At 33.7% G+C, this 13,957-nt stretch overlaps 1 protein-coding gene across 5 annotated transcripts in view; it reads right to left on the minus strand.

Annotated features, from left to right (window-relative positions):
• Positions 1-13,957, minus strand: part of LOC129958537 (teneurin-m-like) — a 416,933-nt gene that overhangs the window by 91,054 nt on the left and 311,922 nt on the right. For all 5 annotated transcript variants that reach the window (XM_056071080.1, XM_056071079.1, XM_056071076.1 and 2 more), the window contains 2 exons: positions 2,214-2,399; positions 922-1,068 (listed from right to left, as the gene is read on the minus strand). In XM_056071080.1, the coding sequence (XP_055927055.1) occupies positions 922-1,068; positions 2,214-2,399 (333 nt within the window). The remainder of the gene's footprint in view (positions 1-921; positions 1,069-2,213; positions 2,400-13,957) is intronic.

Consider the following 13,957-nt stretch of genomic DNA (forward strand, 5'->3'; position numbering starts at 1 on the left):
TATGATGGTGCCGAGACCATGAAAACTGGACACAAAAAAAATGGGAGCTAGTAATCTGGTCTGAAGAATCATCATTCACATTATTTCAGACCATCAAGCGTGTGTTAGTCTGGCAAACACCGGAAAAGTATTTCACGTTAACTGTCTGTTTCCTAGCGTGAAGGCATGGAGGTAGTTCTGTGTTAGTATGGAAAGCGAGTTTTTGGTGTGGCTTGGAACCATTCGGGGTCCTAAGGGAAGAAATGAAAGGCTTGCATTCCCTACTCTTCAGACTTTGTTTTCTGGAGAACATCCTCTATTCCAAGATGGCAACGCCCCCGTACATAGAGCTTTCTGTGTTCAAACATGGTTAGATAAACATAATGATGAAGTGGAACATTTCGTGTGAAGTTCTCAGTCCTCTGATATAAATATGATCGACCTTTGTGGGGTCTTTAAAGGAATAAAGTCTTTGCTTGGTTTCTCCTCCACTGACACTACCTGAACTCAAGACCGCTCTGCAGGAGGAATGGCTTTGAATATTTTTAAAGTTTGTAAATGACCAATATTTGCCATTCACACCTCAGATTCAAGCTGTAATTCAGGTGAATGATGGCCCAATTCCTACTAATTAAAATTTTGCATTTTTTCATTGTCGTTCCTATTATTTTGTCTTATATCTGTATAAGGGTTGATGAATCTGTTAAATTAGCATCCCTTTCAGAACCAAAACGATGGGTTATTTAAAACTGACCTCATATGAAGAGGACGTACGCAAAATTTACATATATGTTATACATATATGGCATGGTTTTTGATGGAAAACACAATCTTTCTTCTTTTGGAAATGAAAATTTACCATCATGTTATCATTAGAAATGAAAGAATTTATCTTGTTGTCAAATTGGGACCAATTAACAACTTTTTGAACGAACAATTTACCTGCGTCATTGTCGATTTCATCATCACACTTCGTCTCCTGCGGAACACTACAATCATGACCTCCCCATCCCTCATGGCATCTGCAAGTCCAAATGTTCCCTTCTTTGGAACATTGACCGTGGTCACTGCAACTTTGGGGACAACCGTCTGAAATATTAAAAAGGATTGGATTTATTTCATACAAAAAACGAAATATTGCCGATAAATACCTAATACCGTATTTAGAATTTTTTAAATTTATATAAATGGAAGGGAAATCAATTAGACGTGGAAAAAACATTTATGCTTGAGCATGTTTTTTTTTCTTTTCATCGACAAAGTATTTGGGAACACACAGTCCTAATAATGATTCTAAGAAATGATGACCTTAATGCGTGGAAAGTATTCATCATATAAAAATGCCACGCCGGATATCTTCCAATAAAAAGATATTTTTCTTTGTTTGTTATTAGTGCTCAAGTTTTTATAAGAAGTCTAAAACAGTTATTAGGAGTAAATAAACCATGAGCTCTTTTCTAAATAATTTTATCTTCCCTCTCTGTTTATTGGTATTAAAATTTTACATAAATCTGTGGCACCCATAATACTGAATTATCATTTTCCATTGATGAACTTATTTGTTATTCTCCAGTGAAACTATTCCAAAAATATATATATATATATAACAGAATGGGCTTTATTTTAGATTATATCCTACAAGTTCAAGAATTTAATTTCAGTAAATACATAAGGATGTCTTTTAGCACCATCGACCCGCTAGCTCTTCCACCAGTACCTTTTACAAAAAAAAAAAAAAAAAAAAAAAAAAAAATTGGTTAATTACGGGCTAAACATGCTTGGGGAAATTCTGATGCGATGTTATTAGCTTTGACTCTTCTATTTCATTTAGTGACGCACCGGCATAAACCATTTTGTACTAGATTTCTCCTATATATTTTTACTATGAGATTTCTCATAGTAAATCCTTTAGATACCTAATTTTACTTCCTTAATGCATTTCATAATATTTATTACTAAATAAATTTTGAAAGAGCTTTTATGTGTTTACGAAATCAGAAAAAAATTAGAAAAAAAGCTTCCAGTTTTCAGCCAAACAATTCTGTTCATTTTTACCTATTTAAGTATAGTATCGAAAAATGACTCATTTTAGAATAATAAAGCAACATTGAAAAGAAATGAAACTAAAAATAATACAATTTTTCCAAGTAACAATAAAAAAAGAAGTAATTTCAGTATTTCCTTTTTCAAAGAAACCAACTATATTTTGAAAAGCATTAAATATGAATGCCTACCTAGAGTACAGTGTCGTCCCATCCAGCCCTGAATGCAGACACAGGTTCCGTTGTTACACTGACCATGCTCCAGGCAACGCGGGTCACATGTACGCAAGTCACACCTATGACCTGTCCACCCCTGGTCACAGTGACAACGTCCTTCTTCGCAACGTCCATGGATTCCGCAATCAAGACTACATTTAGCTGAAAAGAAAATTTTAAAAAACTGTAATTGGCAGTATAATTTCAGTTTTAGATACGAATATGTTTCATGAATAACTGAACTGGAAACAAAATTAACTTAAGGCTTATCTAAATTTATTAAACCATCCTACCTTCTGGCTAAAAATAAATTCCGATCAGGGACAATACTGAACTAATTAAGGTTAGTTTTTAAATATCAGTTAGAAATGAGAGATGTAATCACTAAGTTGTAATTGTAGAGCCAGAATTGTTTGGATCATTGGTTAGGAAGGAATGTATATGTTTTCAATGGAAGAGATTCGGATTTACTGAATTTTTAATGTAAAGCAAATCAAGTACTATTTTAACACACACATGTAGTTAAGTACTGACAGGATAGCGGAAGGCCCGTTTGATCGATATAAAGTCCTAAAACATGATGGGGAAAAACACGAATGTCACAATTTGAATCGTTATCAGTGTGCAATTGCAAGGGGAAAAATGTGACGTATTAAGATAACAATTCACTATGCTTTGGATAAGAATTTTTAGTCATATCAATGAAAAATGGATATACTATTGGATCGTACAGATTATGGCAAATAAATTAATTGACGTCCGTATTAATGTGAATCGTTTCATCCCGGCACACACCAAGATGGTCGCTAGAGATCAAATTTGATTTCTTAATTGTCCAGGAGACAAGTGCTATTCAAGGGGTTCCTTCAAAGCTAATTTTACGTGGAAAGTGTACATGTCTGGTTACAAAAGAGTAATTTTATATATTTTAAATACAAACTTTATGTATTTTTTTTAACAGGAGAAAAAATTGACGAGTATCGTGAAGAAGGTAGAGAGAACAATTTAAAAAACTCTTTTAATGTGTTGTTAGGAGATTTTAACTATCAATCAGAAGAATGGAATAATATTTTGAACATGCACAGGTGCAGAGTTTTATCCGAGTATATAGCCACAAACAATTTTTCAACTCTAATGAAAAGGAACATTGTTGAAATTTATCTATTAATGGTATGTGTGGTTTCCTAATTTAACTACAATTGATTCAAATAATAAAGATGATATTAACAAATAGGAGGAGGAGGGGGGGGGGAGGGTTCTAGACATAATTACCCTCAGCAACCTCAAATATATTCCTATGGAGTTTCATGTTGAAACTATATTAGAAAATATCTTTTATCTAAAAATGAAATAGGTTTTAGTAAATTACTGTGGCATTTTTACGAAGCACATTTAGAATTTTGAAAATAAATTTAAATATAATTAAATCAACAAAGATATTAACATTCTTTAAATAATTTTATAACTTGTATCTTGAAATGCTCTTTTAAGAGTTCCATGGGGAAAAAACAAACAAACTGAGAAACTTCAGTTTTGGACGAAATTGCTTGCTGCAAATAATAATAATAATTCTTAAAATTTTACAAAAATATTGTCGTTTAAGGATGATATCAACTGTACTCTAACGGATCGCAGGTAGATTACGGATCTTGTCTATAAAAAGAAAAGAATTACTGTTTTAAAAAACTTTTGCTTGAAATTAATAAAAAAGCCTGAGGAATATTGTAAAAATTGTAACGGAAAATTTGGATATCTATTGAAATTATTTTCAACAAACTGAAATCAATGTGCGGTACCTCAGTTAACCTTAATAATAGTCCAAATAGTAATCTTAAACATAAAATGCAATATATAATGAAAGAATTCTTTTCAAGTGATTCCCCAGATAAAAATCTTTCTTATATATTATTTGCTGTGGAGGTTAAGGCTACAAGGTACTCGAAAAAGGATTTTAAAAAAATCAACATCTTTTTATTGGCTCATATGATAAATTGAGTCTTTCTAAATGTGCCTGCAAAATTTTAGAGCTGTAGCTATATTTTTTATGAAGTTATTGAAGTTTTTATGAAGTTATTATTATTTTATGAAGTTATGAAGTTTTTGATGCATGACAGGAGAGTAAACAATGTTGCCACGCCCACTATTCAGATTCAAACACCTGTAAAAGAAGCTCATTTGGCAAAAATATTGCCAATTTAACATAGGTTTGCATCAAATGAGCTATTTGATGAGCTATCCGATGTATTCAGTGCATGGCACAAAACAAATTGAATAGATTTTATATTAGGATTTAGAAGAATCAAAACTTTAAATGCATTTTTTTATATGTTGAGTTTTTGCTTATATGATACATTTTGAAAGCCTAAGGCTTTCTTAAAAATGGAGGTAGAGGTGTGAAATTTTTTTTGAATGTTCAAAAATATATGTTTTATAAAACATAGTTTGTAATTAGCTTTAAGGTATGTAGTAATTTTTTTAAAAAGGTCCAAAGACAGAATTTCTGCCTTTTTCAGATTTTTGTGTGTTTTTACAGTAAAAAAATTAAATACTTTGGCAGGAGGAAATCTATACTAAGTTTTATGTAGTATATTAATAGTTACCTGGAAAAAAATTGGAGAAAAATCTTCATATTTAAAACAGCCTTAGAGTTTAAAAAAAAAGCTCAGCATTATTTTAAAAACATAAATTTAAAAAAAATTAAATCATTTAAAAAAATTAGGGGAGAGTTATAGAGTACTATGTTACATAAAATATTAGTAAAATATAATTTTAAACTTTAAAATTTAAAAGAAACATTTTTGAGGTACCGTGTCACCTTAAATCCATAAACCTTAAAGGGCTGGAAATGGTTTTTCAGAATCTAAAATAGGACAAGGTACTGTGTTTGCATTGTATTGACTACCAGATCTGGAAAAAATGTCTCCTATAACTAAAAAAATTACTAGATCCTTTTAATGTTTTTTTAAATTTAATTATGTTCTTTTATGCTTAAGAAATGGCAGAATCATACTTTCTGCTAGAATACTGGAAGGATCATATCAGTTACTTTTTTTATCAGACAGACCCTCTTGTCATCTAACATCGAAAAAGAAAAGTTCGAAATGTTGTTCTTATATATATTTATAAATTAATTATCTTACAATAATAGTTTACATGACCATCTATATAGCTTTAGGGAGGAAAGGAGCTGTGAATTTGCACAGCAAAATATAATTAATGTTATTAAAAGCCGGAAAGCAACAGGGCACACTGTCCTCATTTTCCTCGACATAAAAGCAACTTTCAATATCATAGATTAGTTGGATTTATTTGCTTTATTTGAGAAGCTTAATGTGCTTAAATTTTATAGAATTATCTTTATACATGTAATTTATCTTTTATTACATCAAAGAAAGGATGATTACTTATTCCAATGAAGGTTTAAGGATAGTCCGATTTTATTGCAATGGATACCTTAAAAATCTGTCATTGTTCCAATGAACTAGAAATTATATATTAAAAATATACTGAAACTTAAAATGCCAAAATATTATTTGCAAGCCTTTGCTAATGATTTGGCTTCAGTTTCCTGGGAAAATCTGGGAAGAAACTAGAATTTAATACCAATTCTTAATAAAATAAATTTACTTAATCCTTTGCACATAAGGACATCAAGGATACCAGTAACATATATCGAAAAGCTAAATAAACACCGACGAATGTGGAAATTCCACTACACCTCTAATCTTTAATTAGCATTCCTATTATATGCTCCAGAAATTCCCATTGGAATTGGAGCATTTCATTCAATCCGCAACATTCTGTGGCTCTTTCTGTAGGCCAATTTGATTACCAAATGACGTCAGAAAACTATGTCCAGAGCAATATGCTGCTATTTTGGATACCGCTATTATAAGAAGCTTGTTTGTTAGTTTCTTATAAGATTAACCAAAACATGTGCATCATACTCTTGAAACTAGTACAGGAAGGTAGCAACTCGATGCACAGATTGAGAAACCTAATGTTAATATGGGTTAAAACAGAAATAATAAATAGAAGTTGGAGCAGGTTTTACAAGCTACAGTGCCAAATATATATCTTATGCTCTTTTGAATAATGGAGCCATAATTGCTCAAGATTACTTAGATTTTAAGAAAACAAATTTCTCTTCAGATCATAGATGATGTTTTTGAAAATATGTTTATCACATTCAGAGTGTCGATTTCAGCAATGCCTGCTTAAATCTACCGCCTGAGAATGAAAAATATTTCTCCTGGCAGAAGCTTTCATATAAAAATCGTTGCCTTTGTAACGTTTCTCTTTTCCCTCACATGGTAATTGGCATTCCGGCCAGATGTAATGTCACCCGTTTCCCCACACATCGTTAAGTGCCTACGGACCGGCATATGGGGATCCTCTTCACCAGTAGTTCACCACATTGTGTCTGGTCATGTGTTGTGTCCAGATAAAGAGTCGCATATGTGCATTTCGTAATTTCAAAGAGATTCATCATATCTTCAAGGTAGAAGAATGTCAAAACATCCAGATGTTTAACATTTTTTCCCATTATGAAGGGATTCCTCACATATTCGAGAAACGATCAATCATCAATCATTAAGTATCGAAGTCAATTGGACTTTAGCTGGTGTTAGCTGTGAATTGAATATAACATGTGTTCGGGAAGAGTCAGCAATAAAGATGGATCATTAATAGAAATTCCCAAGATCGACTGGAGATCATTGAGGAAGCATTGCTGAGCAACTGTTGGGTGATAAGGAACTCAATTTCACCAATGAGAAAATCAGAGGCGGAGATCTGGGGGAAATAAAATGCGGAATTTTTTTGAGAGAGAAGAGAGGAGAGCAGTGAGAGGCGTGGAAGTAGAAGGTATTACTGATTTTTTGAGAAGCTCCATGTGAGTCGGGTTTCTGTGCTAGGATCCACCCGATAAAGATCGGTGGATTTCTGGAGCAGTAGTAGTAGAAGCCCCCCTGAAGTAGCCGTTTGAGCTAATAGCCTGTTAGTGTTTTTTTTTTTTTTTGTGTGTGTGTGTGTGTGTGTTGTTTTTTGTTTTTGGTGTTTATTCTCCGAATTGATCAAGGAACTATTTCATGATTGACTTTCAACTGTTGAGTGAATTTTGTAAATATTATTAACCTAGATGAGAACAAGTTATTTTTGTGTACATAAATAAGGCTGTAAATAAAAGAGTTATTTGTTCGCTACTCTATTATTTGATCTTTCTGAATCAAGATATTACACCCTTATACGAAACACTTCAAAACATTGGAATCGATGGTACGCTCTTCGTCGTAGAGCTGAAAAAATTCTACCATTATTACTTACTTGGAATGCTAACAGTCAGTGTTGAAACACATATTAGCATTATAAATTGGGCTTGTAACACAAACAATGAAACGCCAGTGAGAAGTAATTAAGATTAAAACAAGAAAATATTCCTCAAAAATGCTGCTGTACTGCCTCATTGGGGCAAACGAGGATTCCCGAATGGAATGGGAAATGGATGGGTATTCCTGTTTCGTGAGTGTATAATCTTAGTAGAGAACCACGCAAGGTGTAAAATTAAACTTTATCTATCTAAAGTTAAATGGCACTTGGGATGATTCACCTTTCTGTCTTGGGGCTAATTCAACCTTCTTCCGAGGTCTTCGGTCCAAATGAAGCTACTCCTTTTCCATTATAATGAATCATTTGTTTCAAAATTCAGATATTGACATCGTCCGTCGAACAAATAAATCATAGACGCATTCAAGTTTTAGGAAGAGGGTTTCCTTCGACAAGTGATCTATGGCCTCAACAAAGGCAGCTCTCTTAAGATTCTTCAATCAACGTTACCGTGTTATCTACTCCAGCCACGAGGATTAATTTGAACCAAATACTTGATATAGCAGATAAGAATGATGTGCAAGTCATAACTCTCCAAGAAATCAAACGCAAGGAACTTTCTCTCCTTAAATTAAAAGACTACTCTATTTATAGTTGGATACACTTGACGGCTGTGGCGGAGACTTGGTCTTTCTTATCACAGAGGTTAATTTTAAAAAATCATGATTTTGATACAAGATTCTGATATAGAGTTGCAAGGTACTTCTATTAACTGGAAGAAGAAGCAAATAAACATCTTTAATATATACCATTCAACAAATCATTCACAATAACCAGCTGCATTCTCAGACTTGGCGGGAAAAACACTATTTCTATGGTGATCACAATGCAAAGAATCTATTTTGGGAATGTTCGACAAACAAAAACAGGGGTTTATTTTATTTATGCCGATTTGTTTTAGTTTAGCAGCTTGACGCTGCGGGTGACAAAACCTAATCTATAAGTTCTAATTATAAAGAGAAAGAATTTATATTAAGCATTTCCTACCTCCAACAACTCCGTCGAGAAAATTGAAACTGGATGACGAAATTAATAAATCTTATGTAACTTACAAAAGAGAAGCTTGGAAAAACTTAGTTTTTACAAGTAGTATAATGCTAAAGCTCCAAGTTCAAAATTATGGTAATTTGCTCAGTCTTTCAGCTGAGACCAGCCTCAGATCAAATATTGTAACACCATACTTGATTCTGATGGTCAGATGTTTTGATCTTCGTTAAAGATGATATAGTCACCAGAAAAAGATTCATTAATTCATAATTGCCTTGCTTCAACTGCTGGCAATCCCAGTTTTGCGACAAATTTTCGTTGCAGAAAATGTGTGTTCTTCTAAAAGCTATGGACCTCGTAAATTCTATGGGCCCAAATGGTATTCACAGCTAAATGATTAATCTTCTACTATATATTCTTCTTCTTATAAAACAGAGAATATTAGACTCCTTTAACCCTGTCTCTGGCAGTGTATTTCGGTTGACATAGCAACCGGCTGACATTCGGATTGCTATGTTAAACGAAATTCTTAAAGCCAAAGAAACAGGTTTAATCTTAAAAGGGTCACGTTTTGTAGAAAGGGATTATGTTCCACTTTTGCGATTTCTCAGCGGTGTTCGGAGTGCTTTTAAATCCGTCCAAATAAAAGCAGTGGCAGGGCATTTGTTGCTTATCATGTTGTCTTTAGATTTGTGAGGGAAACTATCTTTTAATATTCTCAGAATACATTAGGAGTGCCTTGTAATTTGAAAATGCAGCAAGCCGGAATGGCAATTCGTCAAAATTTTTCGATTCTTTCATAAAGCACTACATGGCATTTACAGCAAATAAGATTTTTTTATGTGAGTCTAATTATTACATAGTAAATGTGTACGTCTTTTTAGATTTTCTTCATTATATACACTGACGGGAAAAAAATCCCAACACCAACTTGTGTTAGAAAAACAAAATTTGGTAGGCGTGTTTATACATTTGAAAGATGACATCGATTCAAATTTCGGGCTTCGTGCATAAGTGTGGCGCTCTTAGCGCCACTCAGAATTTGCATATCAGGTTTGCTTGAAATGCGTGCTGTAAAGTTCGTGAGCGTTATTTATCTTTGAAATTTGGCGTATTGAGTTGATGATAGCCAATAATGCCTTTAAGAAAACGAAGAAGCCCCTATCGCTTACAGAATTTGAACGAGGCCGTGTAATAGAGCTACAAGAAGGTGGATTTCTTTCAGCGATATTGCAGAAGACTTCGCCGGAATGTATCACTGTGCATGGTTTTTGGGAGCAGTAGTCAAGGGATGGTACTGCCTCAAGAAGACCGGGTTCTGGGCTACGACGTGGCACTACTGAGAGGGAAGACCGCAGTATTCGGGGTACGGCTGTGGCTCATTGTACTGCGTCTGCGGTAGAAATTCGAGCTGCAGTTGATTCCACAGTGACACAACTAATTGTTAGAAATCGGTTACTTCAAGGACAGCTACGTGCCAGGCGCCCTGTAGTGTGCATTCCACTGATTCCAAGCCATTGCCGTTTGCGACGCCAGTGGTGTCAAGCCAGAGCTCATTGGAGGACGGAGTGGAGATTTGTTGTGTTTTCTGATGAAAGCATGTTCTGCCTTGGTGCCAGTGATGGCCGTGTATTGGTCAGAAGGAGGCCAGGAGAACATCTGCAACCAAACTGTCTGCGGATTAGATATACTGGACCTACAAATGCAGTCATGGTCTGGGGTGCAATTTCTTTTGACAGCAGGAGCATTCTCATGGTTATCTCAAACACACGATTGCAAATTTGTACGTCAATCTGGTAATTCAACCTATAGTGCTGAAATTCATAACCAGCATTCAAGGGGGGATTTTACAACAGGATAACGCTGACCCTCATACCACTTTTTTAACGCAACGTGTTCTACAGAGTGTCGACATGTTACATTGGCCTGCGAGATCACCAGATTTGTATCCAATTCAGCACGTATGGGATATCATTGGATGACAACTCCAGCATCATCCACAGCCAACACTTACCGTCCCAGTATAGGCAGAACAAGTACAACAAGCATGGAACTCCATACCACAAAGTGACATTCGGCACCTGACACTTTGCACGCATGGCACAATGCTTGCATGTTTGCAGGCATTCAAAATTCTGGAGGATACACCGGCTATTAATGTAACAGCATTTCACATTTTAAATGCATTTTCTTGAGCTTAAATTAACCTGTGATCTTGAAAAATAAATCAATTAAACATGTTAACAAGACAAATGCATTGTTCAAATTTCATTACTCTACAATAATTTTTTCTTGATGTTGGGATTTTTTTCCGTCAGTGTACTTATAATGAGAATGATGTAAAAGTAATTACTTTTACATTATGTGTTTTTTTTTATATTTAACCCCTTCACACCCTCAAACATAATTAATTACTATTATGCAGTTTCTGATAAACGATGCTTTCAGTCTCGAATTTGGCCCAATTATATTAAGAGTGCTTGAGGCTACTAACTTTGGACATTGATGAAATATTGAGTTTCTAGGTTCATACTGACCTTCTCAAGCGATTAAATTTTTTTAAAAACATTAAAAATTTCAAGAGTAGATAAATTTTACTTTGGTCTCGGATTTGGTTCGTTGATTTAATGCTTGCTTCAATAATGCATGTAGATGTCTTAATATAAATTCCTACTAAAAATAAAATTTCCATAATTACAAATTCAGTCATGTGTAAGCAAATAATTTTCGTGAAGTAAAATGCAACATGCACTTTGAAAAAGACCAACGCACTTGCAAATAAACATATATTTGAAAATATTTCTGATTGTGTTCATATATTTATTTTTGAAAAAAATGATGTACAATTTTGATATTCAGCAGCATTATTGTTCCAATCTCTACTAATAATAGAGAAGAATGTGCTTGTGTTGGCACTATACAGGATAGAACATTTGACATACAACTACCACATTTTGCACATATATATCTTGGAGGGTGAAAATATGCATCATGCAGTGGTTTTAAAAAATTTAGCTAGAATTTTAATTAATTAAAAATTAAACTGAATTTTGGCATTTTTCGCTACAATTTTCAAAAATGTCAGTTTCTTCGTCTTCAGTGTACAATCGATTTCTCCCAGGACCAGGTATGGGATAAAATGAGCTCTGAATCATCTCATCATACAATAAACAAATATGCTTGAAATTTCAGACAAATTCGAATTATTATTTTTATTGCTTATAAAATAAATCATTACTAGTTTAAATAGCTGGTCATTTGTTAACAATACCATGCCACACAGTCAATTTTGCTATGGTCTGAACTCGACAATATGAAACTAAACATTTCTGAATGATTTCCAAATTTAACTTAATTATTTGAAACGTCTAAATTACAGTTAAATAAAAGAAAATAAATCGCCTGCAAATTAATTTGTTTAAAAAAATTATGATAAATTTGACAATAAATTACTTACATGTCTTAATTTTGTATTTTAATTTTTATAACTAGAAATGGCAGTCTGGTATAAAAATAACACTTAAGAGTACATGATGGTGTCGTGACGCTGCCCTAATAAGCAAAAAAGGTTTTAATGTAAATATCATCATACATTTTATCTTTTTCTAATATGTCATATATTTAAATTTATTTTGATATAAGGTCTCTATGCAGCACATTCAGTTGTCAATTAAGTATAACTCACTCAGTTTTAAAGATACGAATATGCGGTATTTTTGCAACAATGTTGTTGCATAGAAAATTTAAACTTTCTAATTGACTAATAAATTTGTCTACAGGGGTAGCATAAAAATTTAAGAAGCGTAACTTTTGGAAAATTCACAGGAAAATTTTTCATTAATATGGTCTTAGTTCATACCTTATATTGGCCTACATAGCAATTTACATTGTAAATTCTCTCTAATATATACAGATTTGAACCGCTTTTCAATGTTTTTGAGACACCTTGTGTACTAGAGGACTTCGCTCGCCAGCTCTGATGTTATCCAAAACTGCATGTGATGTTCGGCATAATCTTTTCATGATGAAAACATACATTTTCAGATTGGCCTATCTCCCATTCAAAACTGAAAGCCCCACAATGAGAATATTCTTTACTTATATCTCCAATGTATAAAAAATGAATCAATTCCTCACATTTTGAAGCCAGTTCAGTAGTTTCACGATCAGCTTTTCTTTTCAAATTGCCAGATTATCTCTGGATTTTTCTTCGCATTTTCCCTTAATCTGATATATTTGCACGCCTCATTAATACTGAAAGAACAATGCAGGGTTAATACGTTTGCTACTTAGATACCTAGACAATTTCAAACCGAGAGACAAAAAATATCCGTTAGTATTAGAAAAAAGTAAACAAACCTTAAAGCTATTTATTAGTATTGCCACAAACGGCGTATCTAAAAATGGAATTAACAAGTGATATTGTTTTAAACTCCTTTGGTATTAATTAAAGATTTTCTTTTCCTTTTTTTATCACAATTTTCCCATCAAGCACAATATAAATACTTGCTATGAAGTAATAATAATTTTCATTAAATATTTTAAACAGTACTGGCAAAACTAACTTCAAATGTAATGGGTCAGACGTCTCGCTATCTACCGATTGCACACCAGTAATATGTGTGTGTGTGTGTGTTTGTACACTGATGTGCAAAACTTAAGCAACAAGAGTTTTTTTCCATAACTTCACGAGAAATCATCTGAGATATATGATATTCAGAAATGGGAGGTAGCATTTTATACTTAAACGATGATGAAATATTAGTTGCTCAAAAAGAAATACGATGTATATAGTATAGAATCAAACGAATCAAGATTTTATTGAACTCATATTATCGTCACACATGATTGTTTTTCTAAGAGGAAGAACAGCAAGCCGATGTTCCTTAATATGAGATATGCCCTCCCCTTACTGCAATGGTTGCTTCGCACCGTCTCTCCATACTCAGCACCAGAATGTCCAACAGGTCTTGAGGTAAGAGTGCCCATTCCTCAATCAGCATATGTTTAAGTTGTTGGGTATTCCCAGGTGGATGTAATCGTGCATCAAGGCACCTCTCCAAAGCATCCCATGCATGTTCTATGAGATTTAAACCAGAGGAGAACGCTGGCCAATCCATTCGAGTGATATCTTCACTTTACAGTAGATGCGGAACATCAGTAGTCCGGTGTGGCTGCGTATTTTCATCAATAAAAACGCATATGGGAAAGGATCACCTTCTTACAATAGAGATCTCCGGTTACAGAACCTCTGTCGGAAACGCGGAACTCAGTCCGCCCATTCAGTATAATGCCTCCCCAGACAACAACTCCAGGACCACCGTAACGGTCTCTTTCCGTGATGTTAT

The sequence above is a fragment of the Argiope bruennichi genome, chromosome X1, assembly GCF_947563725.1.
Source record: "Argiope bruennichi chromosome X1, qqArgBrue1.1, whole genome shotgun sequence".
Lineage (NCBI taxonomy): Eukaryota > Metazoa > Arthropoda > Arachnida > Araneae > Araneidae > Argiope > Argiope bruennichi.